We start from the raw sequence: 24,301 nt of genomic DNA on the forward strand, positions 1-24,301 counted from the left end.
TTTCACTGAGAAAGGCACTTAATCTTAGAACTGTCCTTATGAATGTACTTTACATTTCTTTACATATAAAAGCTTTTGCTGAAATCCTACTTACTGCTCATGTACTCTGTTGTATGTTTTAGCAAAAGAAAAGATTACTTCCCTCTGAGTCTCCCAGATTCATCTCTCTCAGGTATCACCATTCATAATCCTCATCTTATGACTTATGAAAAATGAGAGAGACAGTCACACGCAGCGAACCCTTTCTCTCATCTCGTCGCAGAGAAGTGGGTCGGCTCCGTGCAGGGCAGCCAGAGGCCATGGAGAGACAAAGAGATGTCTAGGAAAGGGGAAAAAAAGCGTGAGAGATTTAAAAAGAGAGTTGAGGATTGAGGTAGAGAGTGTAAGCGTGAGGTAATGTTGAAATCACATCAACAGATATTCTATTTCTGATCAAGCGTGGAAAGAGACCTGCCGCCCCATTGATCTGACCTATTTGCTGCACCGTATGAGTGACAGAGAAAGAGTGTGTTAGAAGAGATATGTGTAGTTTTATCCAGCACCACTGAAAAATCAAAGTCTCCTAATTTAATATTTGAAATGAATTGCTTGGTCTACATGGATTGTTCGGTTCTTCTGTTTTGAATGGCTTTCTAAACCTTGTGAGTCTCTCTGATGTGTGTTTGGGTTGAGGACCCCATTGACAAAAAAGGAAGCTCTGAAAGCAAACTCATAGCGTATCAGTAAGCTGTGGAGATGGGAACTGGACAGACACACGCAGAATAAATCACACGTCTGTTCAGAGTGGCAGAGAAAGATCGCAGTGAAAGGTAAAGAGAGTTGAAGGTTGAATGTATCGGTGTGTTGAACTTGGATGCTGTTGTCTGGCCTCTGGCCCTTCAGCACCAGAAGAACATCAGAGGTACGACTACACCACAAATATGACAACAGCACAACTTTTATTTATTCTGCATGTGTCGGATGATAACCATGTTTGCTTGGTCGATTAACAGTATACACTTAAAAGGAAAGTTCAACCAAAAGTGAAAATTCTGTCATCATTTACTCTCAAATCAAGTTGTTCCAAACCTATATGAATTCCTTTCTTCTGCTGAACACAAAATAAGTCATTTTGAAGAATGTCGGTAACCAAACAGTTGATGGGCCCCATTGACTTTCATAATATGGGGGAAAAATACTATGAAAGTCAATGTGACAATTCATTATATATTACATTTTTTAGTTGTTTTTTTAGCTGAAAATTTTGATTAGTCAAATTATAGTTATATATTTTATTTATATTATAATTGATCATTTTACATATGTATTATTTTATATTTATTTATTTAGATATACATTTATCTATGGAACTTAAATTTGTATTATAAGGTCGTTTTGATAGAGAGGAAAAAAGTTTATGATTACTCTTTAAGATGGCATGGTGCCTCTTTCACATAGCTGATGTAAAACAGAGAAATTCTCTCAGTGCCTTATATGTTAGAGATCTATTCTGCTATTTGTTTTGATTAGAAAAAAAAATCTACATTTTAGACTTTTGTTGGCTTTAAGTGTGTTTTCAGTTCAGCATCTGTTTGAGTTCTGGCCATCCACATCCCATCTGTGGCGTACGTCACTTCCAATAATCCCTTGCTGGCGCTGAGGTCCTGCCATGCATGGTGCTGTTCGTTTAAAGCAGGAGCACATTTTACTAAAGCATTCAGCTCATTAAACTGTTGATCCAGAGGGTGCGTGTGATTGGTTGAGGGGTTTTGACAAGCTTCAATCGTTTGATCATGTCATCAAGTTGCCTTTGAGACTCTGAAGGCCTTTGTATACCATCACTCCACTGATCAAGAGCCACTTTTTGCTTTCAAAATACTTGATTTACCATTGAAGTCATTGTCTGCTGACTGATTATTTCTCCCAAGAAAGCTCGATTCTCCTGTATGGATGTGTATAATTTTACAAGAGTGTTTTTCAGGTTACTCTTAATCTTTCTGGCAGCCTTTTTATCTCACTACGAGTTCAGTGAGGCAGTGCTGGTGTATGTGTGTGCGGGATTGTGTTTATTTGGCCACTATATTGGAATAAATGGTCTAGTTGTTCGTTTAGCCATCTGGAATGGATGTGACTCAGCTGTGCTCCACGAACTTTGAATCCTATTTCCGGATCCTGCCTGTATTGGCTGCCACATGACGTGAATGACTGTATCAACATACCCCATTCACCAACAGATAATATATTGATTCATATACAGTGTGAGTTTATGTTTTTGACAGTATCTGTCATTTGACAGATGATTATTGTATATAGCCCTCAGATCTCTCTCTCTCTCTCTCTCTCTCTCTCTCTCTCTCTCTCTCTCTCTCTCTCTCTCTCTCTCTCTCTCTCTCTCTCTCTCTCTCTCTCTCTCTCTCTCTCTCTCTCTTTCCTGTGAGAATGATAAATGATTGCATTATTCTTACTCTGGACACAGATGGCGAGGACCCTTGTAATCAACTGCATATTCAAATGCACTCACACACACATGCACGTCCATATGTTGATTTTATTTTAGCACAGACCTTGAATACAGAGTTGCATTATGGGTAAATCAGATCAACGTTTTTTGTGTGTATTTATCAAGTAACTTATTATCATCAGCCATTTTATTTATCTATAGGCACTGTCGGTTTGTTGCAGTCCTTCAGAGTTTAGCTCCAACCCTGATTAAAAAAAAACATTGAAACGAGATTGATTAGCTTGTTCAGGTGTGTTTGATTATGGTTGACTAAATCTGCAGGACAGCGACGTTGCCCATCACTGATCTATAAAGTTTCCATAAGTTAGAAAACAATTTTTTTAATAATTTATTACAATTCGTATTTATTGTTTATTTATGCTATACTCTATCATTTTTCATTTCATTACATTAAGTTATTTGTAATTTATTTATTTTTTTATATAATATAGATGTATATTTATTAATATAGTAAAGTATAATGTATGTAATAAATATTCATAAATAAGTAAGTTTTAAGTTATTTTATTTTTTATTATACAGTGTAATCATGAAGAGTATCTCTTAGATTAACCAGAACCTTTGCAATGGAACAGAGGTCAAATATTCATAAAAAAGAATTTGGAAAAAAATCCAGGTCCAGGCACTCAGTAGGAGGCAAAAGTTAAAAAGCCTTTATTATTATGTTGGTCAACACCCTGATGAAGGCCAATGGGCCAATGTGTGTTGGTGTTTTAATGCTTTAGCCCTTTAAAATAATAAAGGCTTTTTAACTTTTGCATCCTACTGAGTGCCTGGACCTGGATTTAACCCTTCCATGAGCACCAGAGGATACAAGGGATACCAGCAGCGCTCCAGTTCCCCTTTTTCTAGAGGTCAAATATTGTTTCAAAACATTTGAAAATGTAACTGTTTAGTGGCTCGGGACGTCTCCTTCTCATTCATTTTTTAAAGTTAGACATCAACCTTTTTAGTATTCCTCAATCAATTAATTATAAACAATAAAAGAATAAAATAAATAAAAATAATCCAATTATAAAAGAATGCCTGTTTTCCCATTCATTTTTTGTAAAAAAAAAAATTGTATAGGGTCGCTAATGACCTGAAGGTGTGTAACAGTACAGGTATATTTTTTCTGCACAACTATAATTTTGATGACTGCATGCAATTCACATTTATTCCACAAAGGTGGCAATGTCTGATACACAATGATGAAGTGATGTTTCACTCAGTTACTGCAGGCAGAAAACAAAAGAATAGGAAGTATCATCAGCAAAACTGATAGTTTTGAGAATATGTTTGATGTCGTGAATATGAGCCAGATGCTGAATGTACTAATGAGCTCTGATGAGGACAGTGCTGATGATATAAAACATTCTCAAACTGAACTCTTCCAAGCTTTAAAAGGTAACAAAATATGCTTTTATTTTATTCTTCTGTAATTGTTACTTTAATATCAGGAGAGTTTTATATTATCGTGACAGGTAGAGATCCATCCGTGTTAGATATAGGTCCGGGTTGCTAAAAACCTGAATATGTAATGATTGGCGAAACATTTGTGCATTTAAGGGTTAATATGTTTAAATTATCTGAAGAAAAGGTGAGTGGTAACAATGCTAGGATGTACCTGGTGGTTTCTAGGGTGTTCGAGGTGGTTTCGTACTGGTCCAAGTCAAACGAGCCCTTTCTCAAGTCATACAACTGTGCAGCTTAACTCAACTGTGTGCTACGTCACAAATTTGAATGCTTTTGTTTGGTGTTCAAATTCCTATATGCATTAGATATAGTGATGCATATATAACCCTCTTTCTCTCTCGTTCTCTTGTGCGCTCTCTCTTTCTCTCTCCTGTGAATTTGATCTGTGCGTCCTTTCTTGCCTTCAAGTCATTAAAATGCTAATGCATGCTTTAACTTCTCAATTTTGTGGTGACAGAGTAGGACGCAGAGTCAGTAGAAGTAACTCTTGCTTTTCCCCCTCTCTCTCTCTCTCTCTCTCTCTCTCTCTCTCTCTCTCTCTCTCTCTCTCTCTCTCTCTCTCTCTCTCTCTCTCTCTCTCTCTCTCTCTTAATTTCTCTTTTCTGTTGCTCTAATAATTTCTCTTGTAAGTGTAATCAGTTGTCAATATAATGTAGTTATTAATCACACTACTGTATAGTGCAGTCTCAGTAAAGTATAAGCATAACAGGCAGATTTTTAGATTTAGTAAGGACTCAACTGAATGAAGAACTGAAACAGATTTGTTCTTCATCATTGTATTATGAGCTGTTGTGTTTATGAATACAATTTTATTCATAAGTTACAGTATTTGTCATATTGTTTCCCTAAGATCTTTTTACTGTGTAATTTTAAATACATTTTTTTGCACTAATGTCATAATTTACATTTTCACGTGGGCGGTTCAAGAGTTCCTTGAAATTTGAGTTACTGTATGTTTTCAAAGTACACTGAACTCAGTTTCAAAACAAGAACATTTTTATTTATCATAGTATGACTCATTTAAACTCACTCATGTTGGCACAGTCTGCAAGGCACATCGCAGACTGTCAAATGAAGAAGAATAGACATGTACAGAGGGAATACTACAGTGTGACACAGGAAGGAGTGGAGACAGGGGACAGAAGAAAAGACAGAGGAAATATGCATTAGTAATCAGACCAGAGCAAGTGGGTCACTGAGTTTATTAAGAAAGGGGAGAGAGAGAGGAAGACATGTTGAATTCAATAACACAGAGAGCAAAGTTTAATTCAATAACCGCTGTATCTAGGAATGAAATGCATGTGTTTGCATCTGTTCTTGCCAGAAAATGTTTGTAAGATTCTCTGGGTGTGTTAGTGTGTGAACGTGAATACATGTATATGTGTGTCAGCAGATTGGCCTTCTGTAGGGGGGAGCCGTGCATTGATTTCCAGCCTAAAGTCCAATCACATAAATCTAGTCTGGCTTGAGACACCATCCCTATTAGCTCTGACTGGATTAACGAGACCGCTCTCACACACACACACACACACACACACTCACACAGTTGACCTTGCCTATGCATTTAATTAAACTTGTCTACATTTTCTCACACAAACAAACACCCACATTTTCACACAAGGCTGATTAGAGACATTTGGTCGGCTCTGAAATGCAATGCAAATATGATAAACGGCATTGAAAATGATAAATATGGTTGGTTACGATGATGCATGTTAATGTGTGTCATGTTTGTCTTTCAGAGACGAGAGAGGATCGAACTAAGAGGCTGTTCAGACATTACACTGTGGGCTCCTACGACAACTTTACCTCATATAGGTAAAGTATACATAAATATGCATGATTATTTAATATATGGGCATTTTGATGATCAGTAGTTCCAGGCTAACCCGAGACAGAGCATCACCAGTTATCCTGACTCAGTGGATTCGGGAATTTGTAGTATTGAGTCTCTACTGCCATCTAGAGGATAGAGGTTGTCAACACACTCCAGTGCTGCTCATTCATTACGTCATGTTTTCGTTTTTTTACCGCTCACATTTGCTTTTAATTTAAACAGTCACATTTGTTCCTCATTGCGTGTATCAAAGCAAAAGATAATTACTTAAGCACTTGATTCACTTGAGTACTAAATTACATTTTACAGATGAGTGTAATATTAAAAAACAGCCAGCACATGCCATTAAATAGGAGGTCATGTTTTACATTTTGCTCAATGTTACAGTCAGTGTAATTGCATATGTAATATATATTGTGTTTAACGGGGTGTTCACGCTAGATTTTAAGAATGCAAAGTTAAGTCTGTCCAACCAACGGATATGAGCAACGAGATGTCGCATCACATGCTCTAATAAAAAAAAATAGGTCACAGTTTAGATAAGGGTCCAATTCTCACTATTAACTAACCACAACTTTTGCCTCAATAAAATCAATTACTGCTTATTAAAAGATAGTATGGTAGCTGTTAAGTTTAGGTTTTGGGTACGATAAAGCAATGTAGAATATGATCATGCAGAATAAGTCATTAATACGTGTACTAATTGTATAAACCGCCAATATCCTAGTAATATGCATGCTAATAAGTGTTACCAACAAATAATAATAAATTGATATAACTTTACAATAAGGTTCCAGTAAGTTTAGTTAATGCATTATCTAACAATGAGAAATACACTTTTTACAGTATTTATTATTTTTTGTTAACATTAATTAATACAAAATACAATTGTTCACTGTTAGTTCATGTTTGCTTTGGTCCATTAAATAATACAAACAACAACTTTTGGTTTTAATAATGTGTTAGTAAATGTTGTAATCAACATTAAGATTCATTATTATTATTTTATTATACATTATTATTATTCTATTCTGTTTTTTTATTCCAAAATTATACGTTTTGGCATTTAATCCAGTTTCTCACGACATTACACATGCAGCTTCTTATTTGATGTTTGGATACTTTTTGACTACCAATTTGTAAATGGCAAATTTGCAGGTCAGAATACATCATGCTTAGCAGCAATTTATGCTTTATGCTTGCATACCCATTCTCCCTAGTTTTGTCTCTGCTATTTTAGTCAGTTCTGTTGATTACACTGTAATGAAATGTGTCTCTGAAATGAAAGACTGATTGACGTGGGAAGGAGGATGGGGAATAAGATGACTTGGAGAATAGAGTAAGAGAGAGAGAGGATTAATTACTGGAGTCTCTCTGTCAAACTGATACTTTTTACTCCATTCATCTTCTCTTGCCAAGCTGCTCAACAACAGCAAACGGGTCTAGAACAGCAGCTTAAAGAACTGCACCCAGTCAAATCAATTACCTGCTGTATAAGAGAAAAAGACTCTAAACACACAAGACAAACAAAGCCACTCCCAGACTCTTAAAAAAAATTGATTTCACAATTTGAGATATGAATGAAAGACCATCACCTTGCTGAAATCCTCTAAAAGGTCTCCCAACTCAAGGTGCATTTAGAAGTATGCTAATCAATTTAATCTGTAAATATTAGCGTGCGAGTGTCAAACTACATTCAGCTAATATTACAAGTCTGCTAATCAATTTAAACTGTAAATATTAGCATGTGAGTGTGTCAAAATACATTCAGCTAATATTACAAGTCTGCTAATCAATTTAAACTGTAAATATTAGCATGTGAGTGTGTCAAAATACATTCAGCTAATATTACAAGTCTGCTAATCAATTTAAACTGTAAATATTAGCATGTGAGTGTGTCAAAATACATTCAGCTAATATAACAAGTCTGCTAATCAATTTAAACTGTAAATATTAGCATGTGAGTGTGTCAAAATACATTCAGCTAATATTACAAGTCTGCTAATCAATTTAAACTGTAAACATTAGCATGTGAGTGTGTCAAACTACATTCAGCTAATATTACAAGTCTGCTAATCAATTTAAACTGTAAACATTAGCATGTGAGTGTGTCAAACTACATTCAGCTAATATTACAAGTCTGCTAATCAATTTAAACTGTAAATATTAGCACGTGAGTGTGTCAAACTACATTCAGCTAATATTACAAGTCTGCTAATCAATTTAAACTGTAAATATTAGCATGTGAGTGTGTCAAAATACATTCAGCTAATATTACAAGTCTGCTAATCAATTTAAACACTGGTTTAGCAGACTGCCACTCTTAGAAGAAAAAGGTTCTATATAGAAACTTAAAGAGTTCTGTCAGGTGCTTCATATATCATGGGATCATTTCATGGATTTAGTTTTAATGAATTCATTTTGCTGGTAACCATACTTTAACATACTTTAATTTCGTAAACATACTTTATCACTTGGAAAAACAAATTACCCGTTAAACAAAAGTTATATGCAATAATTTGAGACATTCCTCCTTATATATAATGTTTTTGGCATAAAGGGTTCTTTAAAAATGAGTCAAGAACCATAGTTTATTCCATATATGGAACCCCATCAAACCTTTTTGCATGCATTTTGGGGGGTTTGACCTATGTTCAGCTACACTGTTAAGTGCACTAAACTGAGTTAGCACACGCTGACCTAGCTGTGAGGCTATATGTGAATATCAGTCGCTGTACAGAGGTTTAGCTTCATGACATGGACAATGTGGAGCTAACTCGCTCATGTGCGTTCCCCTCGGCACAGGAGATCATTTTAGGGAGTTGTACACACTACATTGACAAGAAGTCAGCGCTACAGGAAACCTTCTTCTTCCTGAGGTCTAATGGCCATTATATTCATTTTCACCCTTCATTATCTCATCAAATTATCATTAGGTGCTAGATTAGCTGAACTTGACAGTGAGGGGTTTTGTAAGTGTATAACAAATATTTGAAATGCTTAATGCCTTTATATGACTGAAATGTTCCATGAGACAACCCAGACAATGTACATTAACTGTCATGCACTCTCACATAAGTTCTTAAGTGACACTTACTCTTTTCAACAATATACACTGCTGTTCACAAGTTTGGGGTCGCTAAGATTTTTCTGCTCACCAAAGCTGTATTTATTTGATTAATAATACAGTAAAAATTGTGAAATATTATTCCAGTGTAAATCAGCTGTTTTCTATGTGAATATATAGTAAAGTGTAATTTATTCCTGTGATCAAAGCTGAATTTTCAGCATCATTACTCCAGTCTTCAGTATCACATGATCCTTCAGAAATCATTCTAATATGATTTGATGATCAAGAAACATTTATGATTATTATCAGTGTTGAAAACAGTTCAGATTTCTGTGGAAACCGTCATACATTTTATTTCTCAGGATTCTTTGATGAATAGAAAGTTCAAAAAGAACAACATTTATTTGAAATAGAATCTTTTGTAACATTATAAATGTCTTTACTGTCACTTTTGATCAATTTAATGTGTCCTTGATGAATAAAAGTAGTAATTTCTTTAACTTTTTTCCCCAAAAAAAAAAAAAAAATTCTTACTGACCCAAAACCTGTACATGGTACCATGCAAAATACCATGAATATGAGTTAGAATTCATCACAGTTAATGTTAATTTCAATTCTATTTCTATTACATTATTAAAACCAAAAGTTGTATCTGTTCATTTTATTTGAGCAAACATGAACTAACAATACTTGTACTTTCCCAGTACTTTCTTATATGGGACAAGATATAATATAAAGCATTTGTTCTTTGTTACTTTTTCTCAGTGATAACTTATGTATTTATTAAATAGATAATGGGAAGTTTAACCCAAATATTCCACCGTCCCAGTTTAATGTGGCTTGTCTGGGATTTTGTTCGTAAACAAATCCACAGCAAACGCCTGTTCCAGATGCCCGACCGTACACTGATGTTATCACAGGCGTGACTGCTGTTCTGTAGGACAGAGCATTTCGTTAACCCGAGGCGCTAACGACACGAATCATCTGTAATTGATCTAATTGATTCTCCACTGCTTAATTAGATTCTTGTCACTCCTAATGCATCAGTGATGAAGACCCTCGGGTACGAGAGAGAGAGAGAGAGAGGGAGAAAGAGAGAGATGAGCTTTCTTCTGATAGTTGATGATACAGACACCAGTCATTGCTCTGGTCCCATGTGAACACACAGACAGCTTTTTGTCGTTTTGTGGTAATTATTCTACAAGCAGCTGTTCACAAGGACTTTATTATGCTCTGTTTGTAAAACAGATTTCTAGATGGTATGGGAGTTATTATAAATGAATTGCTATGTTTAGAGAGATTTTAATATATTTTCCTGTGATTCCCAGGGAACACAATCTGTCAAAAAAAAAAAAAAATCACTGTAACATGTTTTCACTCTACACTTAATTTTGGATTAATGTCTTTTTAAACCCTCCACCAAACTAATTCATAATTACTCCATTAAATATTCATGCACTTTGTACAGCTGTAGAAACATCCACATTTTTATCTATACAGTGGAAGTCAATAGTCTCCAATAGTATTTTTTTTAATAATATTTTCTTGTAAAAGGTACTCTTTTTATTTTTACAACTTCAAAAAAAACTATTATTTACAGCGTAGGTTAAAGTTGCTGTACAACGCAAGTTGTTGATCTTTTCTTCCATAATGTAACGCACATAAGAGTTGATTATTTACGGATTATCAATTATAAGAAAGGGGCTGAATAAATGATCTTGCATACGTCATACTTCACCCAAAAAAAAACAGTTACATTTTGAATAAAATTTACGACCTCAAAACCAATTTTGAAAAAGTTCAACATAAGCATGGATTAATGTTTCACAATAAGATCAATAACATTAATTTAGAAAACAGATAGGGTTATATTTCATTTTGTGTCTACTTTAACCCAGAACCATTTCAAGTAGGAAAAGCTGTTAAAAGCTAATCAAGCGTCCACCATATGTCACCATATGTAAACCAGCACAGTTAATCATAGCAGTGAAGTTAGTAATGTGATTTTTGTATGTCTAAGTGCACTGTTTGTATGTGTGTGTTGGCGGGGGGCTGTCTACAGGCGGGTAACTGTGGCTCACATGAGTAAGGAAGAACAGATTTGTCCCTGCTGTTAGCGCTGATGATAGCTATCTCCATGCATCCAGACAGATGGACTCGGGATGGTGATGGGGGGAAGAGACCACTGTAGAGAAAGATCCTTTGTGTGTCTCTGACTCGCTTTCTCATTTGTGAATGCTCATCCTATCTTTTAATCACTGATGGGCTTCACTGTAAGGCATGGATGCAGGATTAACATTGTCTTTTTTACTTTTCTGGCTTTTAAAGGGTGTTTTTTGTGTGTGCGTATTTGGAGTTGGACAGTGAAAGAGTTGAAGGCCCTCATATTTCTATCCTTTCATTTAATAGCATAAGAGGCTGGATATTAGTATTTTGTCCAATCTCCTAATGCAGTTAAAGAGGCTGCTCTGGAGTCAAACAGAAGGACGGAAGCTTCCACCTGAGATTTTTCATATTTTTCATATTGTCCACACTCTCACAGCCACAGCTTTTAACCCGATTGGCTCATTACTGGAGTGGGACAGGGATCAGGGAGAGTAGCGTTGTGGGGGTATGTCCAGGTTTTAAACCCCACCGCCCGGCTGTGGAGCTCTTCATACAGGCATGGTGCTGGAGTCTGACCTCACTGTCCTGCTCTCTCTTATGTCCAGTGATTACATCATCGAGGAGAAGAACGCTGTGCTCCAGAAGAAAGAGAATGAGGGATTCGGCTTTGTCTTGCGAGGAGCAAAAGGTAAGACCTGACATTGAGCTCATGGCCTCAGTTTGCTATTACAGTCAAAGTTTCAGCTTCCTTCATGTTACTGGGTTACATTACACACTTAAAGTCCGCAACAAATGACATTTGCATCCCATTTTACTTTGATAATGTGATGTATTTCTAAGTGAAACAGATTTTTTTTTTTAAATAATTTTATTTGAGAATTGATTAGATTGTGAAAACTGGCCAATAATTTATGGAATGGAGCTAGACTTTAATGCAGTTTTACTACAACAATATTTAGATAGGTATTTGGTTAAAGCTACACTATGTAAATTTTGAACCCTCTGGCGGTTAACAAATAAAACTGCATGTGTCTTGCAAAAGAACATATGCAAAGGTATGTTTGCAATTTCCAGCGAAATTCGTCCCGACCACATGAGGTTTATCCAAGTGTATTTATAGCTAAACTAAAACATGGTTTGGAAGAGGGATTTTTTTTTTTTCACTAACCCATTAATAACATTTTATTTTATTAATAAAAAAGGGTAACACTATATTTTACAGTGTCCTTGTTACATATGTTACATGTACTCACTATAGTAATAACAGTAAATTATGCATAATTACATGCAACTAACCCTCAACCAAACCCTAATCCTACCATAACCCTATAGTAAGTACATGTAGTTAATTAATATTACTCAGTACTTCAATATATAATTACACTGTAACAATGACACCTTAAAATAAAGTTTAACCTAAAAAAGTTACATAGTAAAAAGTTACATAGTAAAATTATATATATATATTTTTTTTTTTTTTCTATTCATCAAAAAAAAAAAATCCATAAAATAATGCATCACAGCTTCCACAAAAATATTAAGCAGCACAACTGTTTTTTGCAAAAGTCAGGCATAAAATATAAACGCTTATAATAGGCTTATCATAGTCAATCATCGTAAGATAAAAATATGTTTTCGAAGAAAGATTGATTTATTGACTTAAATTTTGTTCATTTTGAAAAAAAAAAGTTACATAGTGTACCTTTTAAATTAATATTCCTCTAAAACAATATCCATTTACAATTATTTTTGTACATTTTTGTCTACTTGGTACATTCACACTAGAGTAACATGAAAGTTTAAACTCAATGCAAATGAGTGCAAAAGTGTATGTGTCTTACAGATGCAGTTCTGGTGACAGCATAATAGAGTTAAGTGAATGTTAACTTCATTACTTATAGAAATGACACAATGTGAACCAGTGACCCTGATATTAGATTATGTAGCATACTTAACAGCATTATTAGACAGTTGTGTTTGACAACATATACAGTTCAGCAGGGTTTGTGTGAGAGTTTGTGAGCAAATGTGAGGTGTGTGTGTGTGTTAGTGCCCAGTCTCTGGGATGGCACCATCCTGGGTAGGAGTTATGAGTTCCTAATGCCATCTGTTACCCACATGGTGCATTAATATTTCTTACGAATATGGGTTTCAGCTGGTCTCTTTATTGATTTCTTAACTCCTATACTATGACTATCTCAAATATGAAGAGCAAAGCACTAACAGCTTTATTTAGACATATGTTTATATTTACAGAAAGGCTCATTTAAAGGTGAAGTATGTCATTTTTGACCATTTTTAAATGCTTTGACCTATCCCAGCAGAGATATCTATGCGTATCTAGCCATTCATTAGCTATGTTTCCACTCAGAGTTACGATATTAACTTGTGCGCAAAATTGGAATATCACATAAAACATTTGTGAATAAAGCACCATTTCTATAGCCTAGTAATACCAAACTCTGCTACTTCGCTTTGCTTCGTAGACAGAGTCTGGAATGGCATAATAGAGAAGTGTTTTCTCTCCCGCGGGGGGCGCTTGTCTGAAGTTTAAAATCATTGGTTACCCGTAAGCCAATCACATAACGTTTGGTTATGGCGTGTGTTATGGGCATGCTCAGCCACATCTAACTTCCACTGTAAACACATGTATGATGCAAAAACAAAACCATCGAGCGAAATACCGGAGTGAACATTGCTGTGCGCGACTTTTGCAGATTATGTGAAGTAAAAATCTACGCATCCACGGTACAATCAGTGTCTACGTCACGGCTCTCAGCCCGCCCTCTGTTCGTTGATTGGCCCGGCTGATTCAGGCCGGAGGAAAACGGAAAGCTATTACGCTGTCTCAGACTGACTACAGAAGCTAAATGAAATTGAGCGGAAGTAAGAAGTCTGACGTAGTCAGGCTACCATTTTTATCCCATGTGTTCAAAAGAACAAAATCATGACTTCCTGGAAAACTGCCTCAAAAATATTTGTAATGAAAATGGAAGTTGCTGCAATCAGGGAAACCATTTAATCTTTATTCGCACATTATAAATTACTTGCACGCAATAAACGCTGCTATGTTATCTTGCGTTCGGAGATGGAATCCTGGTGTTTGGGAATGCAATCGTGAGAAAGTTCTGAGAGGTAATTATACACAACCATTTTGATGACAGACTTTGGCTCAGGCATTTCATAATGACCAAACCAACATTTGAGATGCCGTGCATTGACATTGATCGGCTGGTTAGTCCAGTAATCCAATCCAATCACATTCACTGTTGAGGCAAAGTCATGTAAGTTGCGCATTAAGGGATTTATATGGTAACTGATTCCATCGAAGTTTATGCGCATGTCTTATCGGATAAAAAATCATCAACTTGAGCGCATAAACGTTTTTTTATGCACATTTTTTGGAATTCAAGTACAAATTGGTGTTTCCATCCAGCGTTTTTTTATACATTATGCATAAAAATAGGTGGATGGAAGCATTGCTATTGGCTTCACAAAGGGTCTAAGAACCAGTATGTGAAATTGCATATGATTTTCTGTTTTTATGTAGCGGAGACACCCATTGAAGAGTTTACACCCACACCTGCCTTTCCCGCACTGCAGTACCTGGAGTCTGTGGATGTTGAGGGCGTGGCCTGGAGGGCGGGACTAAGGACTGGTGACTTCCTCATTGAGGTACAGGATTGATTTGTCCATATCCCCTTTCATTATGTTTCACATCTTCAGCACATAAAAATGCAATTGTGTTGTGCTGAAGCTGTGTGATGACCTTGAGTCTAGTTTGAGATGCTTTGAATGTGTTGGAGGGGCAGAAACAGCTATGATTTGTTTGTGATTGGTCTCTTAGGTAAATGGTGTAAACGTGGTAAAAGTGGGACACAAGCAGGTGGTGTCACTCATCCGGCAGGGTGGAAATAGCCTCCTTATGAAGGTGGTGTCAGTCACACGCAAGCCAGAGTCTGAGGAGACAGTCAGGAAGAAGGGTAAGGTGCTTGTTCACTTCCAACAGAACTGATTTATCTTTCATATTAAAATGCAAGTAATATTAACAGGGTTGCAGCTTATAAACAAGGTCTGCTGCTTAATATATTGCTTAAATTTAGTTCATATGTTTTCTTGTGTGTTTAACAGTGTATCTGTCAAGAATAAGTCGGTTACACAAAAATCGTGTAATATTGTGAATGTGGTGTTGTAGTTGAGGTACAGGGAATGTGCTGACTGCTGGTTTTGTTTGTTTATTGTGGGCGGGGCTACTGCAGTCAGACAGAAGAGCTCTTAAAGCCATGGGTTGCTAGGGAACCAGCCTTTGATGCTCTGTACTGTGTATGTAATGATCAGACATTGAGAGATCTCACCCAGCAGGGCGAATCTAGTCTCAAACACGAGGAAAAGAAATGCTGCAAGAATGAATAAAGGAGCGAGTTTAATGATCACAGCCGATCGTGATGGTAATGACTGTGTTTTTCAGAAGAGAAAACTTCAGGAGCATTAACTAAATGACAGGGTTGTTTGTCACAAAAAAATTGTGATGACTAAGCAGATTGAAGCGTCGAACTGTTTTCTGTGCAGCTTTTCCATACACGTTTTCCACACATTTGTGCGTTCCTACACCCACTCAATCGATTAGCAGTTAAATTAGTCTACTGGTAGAGTTATTAGAACTATAGCAAAACCTCGAAATGCAAAGGGGAAGTCTATTCGGTATCCATGTAAACTATCCTCACATTTATCTGCAACTCCCACACAATCCGAACCCTTTATTGACCTGTGTTTGGCTTTAGTTGATGATGGAGCAGCACAGTAAGTAAGTCGTTTAGCTGATGCTTTTATCCAAATCCTCTCACAGTAAGGTTTGAATCTGGCTGGCGGGTTGGTTAGTCTGGTCCAAATAGTGTTGGTGCTTTAAAGAAGATCAAACTTCTCCAAGAAAAGTGCCAATAAGCACCACCAAGCTTAAAGAAAAAAGTGGGAAAAATAGCAACAGATGCTATTTATACTAAGGCTGTGTGTCCACCAAAGTGGCTTTTTGCTCGCAGGTTTCTCTATAGAGCTCCCCCTACAGCTTCGGAATAGATATTTGACAGCACTGTCGTAAAAACTCGTTGGCGACTCTCCCCCCTCCCATCTTCTCCATCTGGTCATGTGCATTTGTTTTCAAAGAAGCCAGCGAACGCACAGAGCCATGTCCACTGAGGTATGTATGATACACAGAAGGCTAGCATGTAAATGTATGTGTGCAGTGCCGTAAAGCAATTCGTTACATTGCGAGACCTGATATCACGCGATACTTCCAGCCTACCGGCCCAAAGTTGCAAGGGTGTTTTTTCCGCTCACAGGCGCATGGGGGAAGCGAGACGGCCACCATTCAACCCGAAAAAAGTTATATAACCATTCCAATGACTCCGAAGCTGTTCAGTTAAGGTAAATTAAGCTAAAAAAAACCTGAATAGTTCCCCTTTAAAGGCGCGTGTCTGTTTCACACAGTTTTTCTGTGTTTTTTTTACCGGTCAGCGAGAATTGAAGAATGGTCAACTTTGGGTAAAGCGCAGCACTCATCATTGTCACTTTTTACCCAGAAGCCGTCCAATCACAGTTGGAGGAAGGGCGGGACAAATACAACACCGACCAACCGCCACATTCTACTTGTACAACGTCAACAGATGACAACAACATCAAGCATAATAACGAAACAAAATAATTTAAAACAAGAGCCAGAGCAATTACATTATATTGACATTTTTATATAGAAAAAACGCAAAAAAAATTTATCTGTGAAATTAGATATTAGTAACACTTCCGCAATATTCCATATCATAGCAAGCAAAGCGTCTCAACTGAAAAAAAACCCCACTGCACTGCCAAAGTGCTCTCAAGCACCCACAACTAGGCATTTTCACCTGGCTAAAAACGCTTTGGTGGACACACCAATACTATATATTTCTGTGTATATAGAAACAAAAGGTATTTTTTTGCACTAAGTGTAAATAGTTGTTAGATGATATTTATACTTAGTGCAAATAGTTACAGATACCGTTTGCACCTCAGTGTATTGTATTATAAAACAGTAAGCTATAACAAAGTCCCTTTAAGACAAGTCATTTCACTCGGCGGCCATCTTTGAACCGACTCTCAGGCATTCAAGTGCAGCTCCTATCTCTTTGAATGGAGAAACATAAAATTCTCCAAAACTGTTCGCCAAGCTTACGATTAAATTTAATATTTGATCTCTGTCTCATAACTGTCATAAATTTTGTTTCTAAACGCTCGAATCATGACAGAAAACGAAAATGTTCAGGCTGGATCAAGCTCATGCGTAGTGGAAGCGCGCGTCTGACTGTTTCTATAGGAACCGGTGCTTCTAGCGGCAGCAGCAGTGACACGATTACTTTACCAATCGGCGATTGGCTCTTATTTAGAAGGCGGGACTTATTCCGCCACATTGAGCGTTGCACTTTTCCCCATTTAAAACAATACAAGTGATGCATCTTGTGTTATTCTATAGTCTTTGGCTATAATAACAACATATTCAGTGTTATATGAATATATTCATTAAATTAATAAATTTGCTAATGTTTATTGGGACATTACTTGTACTTGACACTACCTCGTCTACAACTACTCCTAACCCTACCCATTAAACACTTTATTCCCACTATTAAATACATGTTAGGCACTGTATTTCCACTTTTCGAATAATTTCTCAATTTTTATTTCAAATAAACGCTACTCCGAGCTTATGCAATGGGAAAAGAGGGAATAATGAGTTAAGTAAAAGGCGGATTCGAACTCGGGTCAGTTGTGTCAAAAGCTACTGCCTTACTCTCCATGCCACTTATCCTGTTATCAGCTGGATTTCTTTTGTAATTTTATCTGGATCAATCTGATAATGGTAAGCGAAGCTAGTGTAAAAAGCATCTGCCAACAAGGTGGGCTATTTGCACTTGGTGTAAATACAGTAGACACTCCAAAAAAAAATTAACTAGTTGAACATCCTGTAAGTCACTTATTACAGATAAAGTGTAAGGCATTCAATATTTGTTTTTATAGATGCATAAGACAGTCTTGCTGTCTTTTTAGCATCTCGCTCAGTGGGCATTGTGTTTCAGATGCTTGTTTAGTTAAAGTTGTTCACGTTTTGCTGTGCTTTGTCTGTTGTTTTTTTTTTTTTTCTGTTTCCTGTTGCTCAAACAGTACATGAAATTCATGAAAAAAAAAATGTAAAAGTTGTTTTAGATAAAACCATCAGATAAAACCAAAATGCATAAACTTCCACTTGCAGGCCTTTTTATTTTATTTTATTTTATTTTATTTATTTTAAAATTAAGTTGCTGGATTTTATTATATTGCTTAAATGTAGCTCATATATTTTCAACAAGCGAGTCTCTCAAGTGTAAAATGTATTATATTTAATGCATTTGGCAGATGATTTTATCCAAAGCTGTTTACATTGCATTTAAGCTATACTGTTGATTAGTTCATGCATTTCTTGGAAATCAAACTCATGACCTTGCGTTGTTAGCAGCAAGCTCTACAGCATGAAATAGAAATGAAATATCCCTACAATCAGAGCAAAGTGATAGTTTTTTTTTTTTTTTATCTTATTGTCGATAAGAATGTTGTTCTTATTTGTCAAAATCATGGTCACCTGCAAAGTTATTGCATAACTCTGGGCTATGCAAACTATCACACACTTATACACACTACTGATGAAATAATAACGGAGTGTCTGTTGTTAGTTTTGTGGCTATATCCTCCCACACACACATACAAACTCACACACACACAGATTCTCACAGTTTAAATGCACAAACCCAGGCCTTGCTCCTGCCAGAGTTGCCATGGTTACTACAATGCATGTTTGAAGTAAGTATTGCATTAGTGCCTTGGTATTTCTCTCCCCATCTCTCTCTCTCCAGAGCTCTACTCCGGTCTGCAAGGTTGTTAGCTGAAGGAGTGAGGAGTTTTACGCTGATGTTATTGAGACAACAGAAGTGTCTGATCTCCTGGAACTCTGTTCGTTTTCTTGGTGCTTCCTTTTATGCTGATTGGGAGTTTATATCATGCTTTGGCTATAAAGCGTCAAGTTTCGTTTCTGAGAGACAAAGGGAAACTCGACCACCCTTTGGGTTGTAAGAGAATGAATGTGAAATGAAGGATTTTGGGAGACAAGTATTTCTTTCTACCATCCATCAGAGGGCCACCAAGGAAGGAAGTGGGTTTCTGGACACGTACGCACACAGGAGATGTCTGATAGTTACATGATTCCAGAGAGAGAAAGACGGCAGGATAGAGTTTAATCGTGGTGCGGCAGTGTGGTACATTGTGATCTTCAGATGAAGATGGTGAAAAAGCGCTGGCAGCTGCCGATGGGCAGCAGCCGTGAAGGCCCCACGCCACACCATCGCATCTTCTCATCTACTCCTTGCCTTTCCTCCACAGCGCCCCCGCCTCCAAAAAGAGCACCCAGCACCACCCTTACCTTGAGGTCCAAAAGCATGACCGCTGAGCTCGAAGAGCTAGGTAAGACGCCCTTGAACAAACACACACACACTAGTTGATTTGTGGAGTTGAATAGTTTTGTAAAATTTCTTTCGAGTTAATATTTGTATCACCAGTTCTTTTTTTAAAGGTGGTGAATTAATAGGGAATTTTAGCATGCTAACAGTTTACTGGGCACTGTGAAAGCCAACAAAACACGGCTTCTGTAACAAATCCTCTGCCTTCAACAATAACTTTTAAAGCAATTACTGTCGCATTGCTCCCGTTATTATGCTTACTATTTCTGTACAGTAAAAGGTTATCATTATTTAAACTTGTATACTTGTTGAATTTCTCTCATATATCCTATTGAAGGACTGCATGTTCTTGGATTCAATGTGCACAGTCTTCCTTATAATTAACTAGTTAGATAGTCGATTATGAAAATAGGTAGTTTAACACGTGCACACAATTGGATGCAACATTTTCTGTCTATCTGTGTCTTTCTCCCTGTTGCTCTTTCTTGATTATTTATTAACTGTGTCATCTCCCTCCTGCAGCCATTTGGGCTGTTCGAAACATCAGCTGTCTTTCTCTCTCGCTCAATCTGAGTTCATTACACACACTTACGTTCACACACTGAAACACATATCCACAAACATTTGCTGCTGTGAGACTTTAATGGAGAAGTGTTCTGTACATTTATTTCATGCTCAGCCTCTAGGAGGAGAAGAGGGGGTGAGTTACACATTACTGGTTTTAGAAACCGACAAAATCATCATGTGCATGCAACCATCTTCAGCTTGCTCACGCTGGAATATGCTTTATTTAGCTCTGTTCCAAAACCTAGTGAGCTGCCTACCTAGCCAGCTTTTTTGGGCGTTCTCAACACGAAGGCAGCTATATTATGCTGTCTTTATAAATACCTGCTTTGGATGTCACAGAGAAATAGAAAAAGCTCAAATATTAAAATTACCATTCTATATTAACTTATATTTATTAAAATAATTGAATAAATTAACTTAAATTAACTATAAATTAGAGCTTGAATAAAATAACTTAATAAATATAAGTATCAGTAGAAAATGATAGATTATTTGATAAATGAAACATTTTTCATGCTTTATTTAAATATATCACACTCGTAGGGTAGCAACATGTGCTAATTCTAAACTCTGTGGAAATGCATTGTGATTTTCGCCTTTCATATGCGTCATATGAGGAACACTATTTGTGTGGCATGTGGAGTGTCCCAAATGAGTCACTTATGAGGTTCTATTTCAGTTAGGATGCTGCCTTAGGGACCGTTCACACAGGATGTATTCTCTATCCATCTGTGTTGTTTTTTAATTGTTTTTCTTTGTAAACATACCTTGCTAAACTTCAAAAGAACAAAAGAGTGCATCCAATGTGAATGGCACTGCTCAATTAGACAGTATACAGGAGGCAGATCTATAGGTTGGAACTGAGCTAGTGTGTCATACTACACCTTTTGCCATAAATGAGGTGCAATGATGCATTGTTGCATTGTGTTACCGTAATTCACTTTATGGCATTAAGCATTTCCATTTCATATTTACTTTATTATTTTATTTGAAAGCTTGTGATCAGATGTGATTCATATTACATCTTTTTGAGTTCTGTTTGTTTGGATGTGTGTAATGAACTTTATTTTGTATGTGTGTTTGTTATCAGAAAGGCTAGATGAGATTTTGGCCTCTCAGGAGACAGTACTGAGGCCAAAGGTAGAAGACTACAGAGCAGCCACGGTGAAGCAACGTCCTACCAGTCGCCGAATGACACCAGCAGAAATCAGTGTAAGATACAGTATGTGCACACACACTCAAATTATCATAAAGTGTCCCATTTCAGCTGTATTGACCAGATATGTTATCTGTATACAGTGGAGTTGTATACAGTGGAATTTCTAATTGAAAAACTGATTTTATGCAGGTTGATGCTGGTCTAATGTACCAGTATAATTTCACTGTATATAAGCATCTAAAACTCAACATGCAAAGTACTTTCAGCGGGGTTAAAGCCTCTTACAATAACAACGGCAAGCAGAAACACTCTGTTGATAATGACATAATTTTTTGCTTTACCTTTTAACATATATGTGTTCTCTGTTTTTGTGCAGTCTCTTTTTGAGCGGCAAGGACTTGCTCTTCATGGTGCTCTTCATCCAGCGTTGGAAAAAGCCCACATGCAGCTGCCGAAAAGCATGGCTAGAACAAAGTCTTTTGGTAATCTTTCAGAAATCTTTTACATACAATGCTCTATTAAAGGGTTAGTTCACCCAAAAATGAAAATTCTGTCAGTAATTACTCACCCTCATGTTGTTCCAACCATGTAAGTATATCTTCGGATCACAAATTAAGATATTTTTGATCAAATCTGACAGCTGTCTCACTCCTCCATAGGCTTTCAGAGGGACCGAAACTCGCCGGCCCAGAATAGTTATTAAAACATTGTTAAAATAGTCCAAGTGACTACAGTGGCTCTACATTAAATTTATCATGCGACGACAATACTTTTTGTGCGGAAAACCAACAAAAATAACGACTTTATACAACTATTAGTGTTCTTCAATGTGGGCCTCTGACGAGAGTTCACGGGAGCGTCAGGACGCATGCACGAGAACTGAGATTACGACGTTCTTCTTCTACTACTACTTGTTACTGGCTGCTCACTCCTTGGGAGTATTACCGCCATTTACTGTACAATATGACGTCCCGACATTGCCGGAAGCGCAAAATGGTCTGATAATAAGCAGAGGAAGACGCGCGCTGTAGGTAAGCTATTGAATTCGACACTTATTGTGATTTACAGTGAGGAAAATAAGTATTTGAACACCCTGCTATTTTGCAAGTTCTCCCACTTAGAAATCATGGAGGGGTCTGAAATTGTCATCATAGGTGCATGTCCACTGTGAGAGACATTATCTAAAAAAAAAAAATCCAGAAATCACAATATATGATTTTTTAACTATTTATTTGTATGATACAGCTGCAAATAAGTATTTGAACACCTGAGAAAATCAATGTTAATATTTGGTACAGTAGCCTTTGTTTGCAATTACAGAGGTCAAACGTTTCCTGTAGTTTTTCACCAGGTTTGCACACACTGCAGGAGGGATTTTGGCCCACTCCTCCACACAGATCTTCTCTAGATCAGTCAGGTTTCTGGGCTGTCGCTGAGAAACACGGAGTTTGAGCTCCCTCCAAAGATTCTCTATTGGGTTTAGGTCTGGAGACTGGCTAGGCCACGCCAGAACCTTGATATGCTTCTTACAGAGCCACTCCTTGGTTATCCTGGCTGTGTGCTTCGGGTCATTGTCATGTTGGAAGACCCAGCCTCGACCCATCTTCAATGCTCTAACTGAGGGAAGGAGGTTGTTCCCCAAAATCTCGCAATACATGGCCCCGGTCATCCTCTCCTTAATACAGTGCAGTCGCCCTCTCCCATGTGCAGAAAAACACCCCCAAAGCATGATGCTACCACCCCCATGCTTCACAGTAGGGATGGTGTTCTTGGGATATGGTACTCATCATTCTTCTTCCTCCAAACACGTTTAGTGGAATTATGACCAAAAAGTTCTATTTTGGTCTCATCTGACCACATGGCTTTCTCCCATGACTCCTCTGGATCATCCAAATGGTCATTGGCAAACTTAAGACGGGCCTTGACATGTGCTGGTTTAAGCAGGGGAACCTTCCGTGCCATGCATGATTTCAAACCATGACGTCTTAGTGTATTACCAACAGTAACCTTGGAAACGGTGGTCCCAGCTCTTTTCAGGTCATTGACCAGCTCCTCCCGTGTAGTTCTGGGCTGATTTCTCACCTTTCTTAGGATCATTGAGACCCCACGAGGTGAGATCTTGCATGGAGCCCCAGTCCGAGGGAGATTGACAGTCATGTTTAGCTTCTTCCATTTTCTAATGATTGCTCCAACAGTGGACCTTTTTTCACCATGCTGCTTGGCAATTTCCCCGTAGCCCTTTCCAGCCTTGTGGAGGTGTACAATTTTGTCTCTAGTGTCTTTGGACAGCTCTTTGGTCTTGGCCATGTTAGTAGTTGGATTCTTACTGATTGTATGGGGTGGACAGGTGTCTTTATGCAGCTAACGACCTCAAACAGGTGCATCTAATTTAGGATAATAAATGGAGTGGAGGTGGACATTTTAAAGGCAGACTAACAGGTCTTTGAGGGTCAGAATTCTAGCTGATAGACAGGTGTTTAAATACTTATTTGCAGCTGTATCATACAAATAAATAGTTAAAAAATCATATATTGTGATTTCTGGATTTTTTTTTCCGATTATGTCTCTCACAGTGGACATGCACCTACGATGACAATTTCAGACCCCTCTATGATTTCCAAGTGGGAGAATTTGCAAAATAGCAGGGTGTTCAAATACTTATTTTCCTCACTGTAGGTCTCGATGATGTCGGGACGTCATATTGTATAGTAGATGGTGGTAATACTCCCAAGGAGTGAGCAGCCAGTAACAAGTAGTAGTAGAAGAAGAACGCCGTAATCTCAGTTCTCGCGCATGCGTCCTGGCGCTCCCGTGAACTCTCGTCAGAGGCCCACAAAAAGTATTATCGTCGCATGATAAACTTAATGTAGAGCCACTGTAGTCACTTGGACTATTTTAACGATGTTTTTAATAACTATTCTGGGCCGGCGAGTTTTGGTCCCTCAGAATGCCTATGGAGGAGTGAGACAGCTGTCAGATTTCATCAAAAATATCTTAATTTGTGATCCGAAGATGAACGAAAGACTTACATGGTTGGAACAACATGAGGGTGAGTAATTACTGACAGAATTTTCATTTTTGGGTGAACTAA

At 37.3% G+C, this 24,301-nt stretch overlaps 1 protein-coding gene across 2 annotated transcripts in view; it reads left to right on the plus strand.

Annotated features, from left to right (window-relative positions):
* The window catches only part of shank3a (SH3 and multiple ankyrin repeat domains 3a), a 268,933-nt gene that overhangs the window by 233,113 nt on the left and 11,519 nt on the right, over positions 1–24,301 (plus strand). For both annotated transcript variants that reach the window (XM_079874288.1, XM_079874289.1), the window contains 8 exons: positions 5,698–5,773; positions 11,574–11,656; positions 14,519–14,643; positions 14,816–14,951; positions 19,408–19,488; positions 20,164–20,184; positions 21,142–21,263; positions 21,587–21,692. In XM_079874288.1, coding sequence (XP_079730414.1) covers positions 5,698–5,773; positions 11,574–11,656; positions 14,519–14,643; positions 14,816–14,951; positions 19,408–19,488; positions 20,164–20,184; positions 21,142–21,263; positions 21,587–21,692 — 750 coding nt within the window. The remainder of the gene's footprint in view (positions 1–5,697; positions 5,774–11,573; positions 11,657–14,518; positions 14,644–14,815; positions 14,952–19,407; positions 19,489–20,163; positions 20,185–21,141; positions 21,264–21,586; positions 21,693–24,301) is intronic.

This window comes from Squalius cephalus (assembly GCF_949319135.1).
Source record: "Squalius cephalus genome assembly, chromosome: 6".
NCBI lineage: Eukaryota > Metazoa > Chordata > Actinopteri > Cypriniformes > Leuciscidae > Squalius > Squalius cephalus.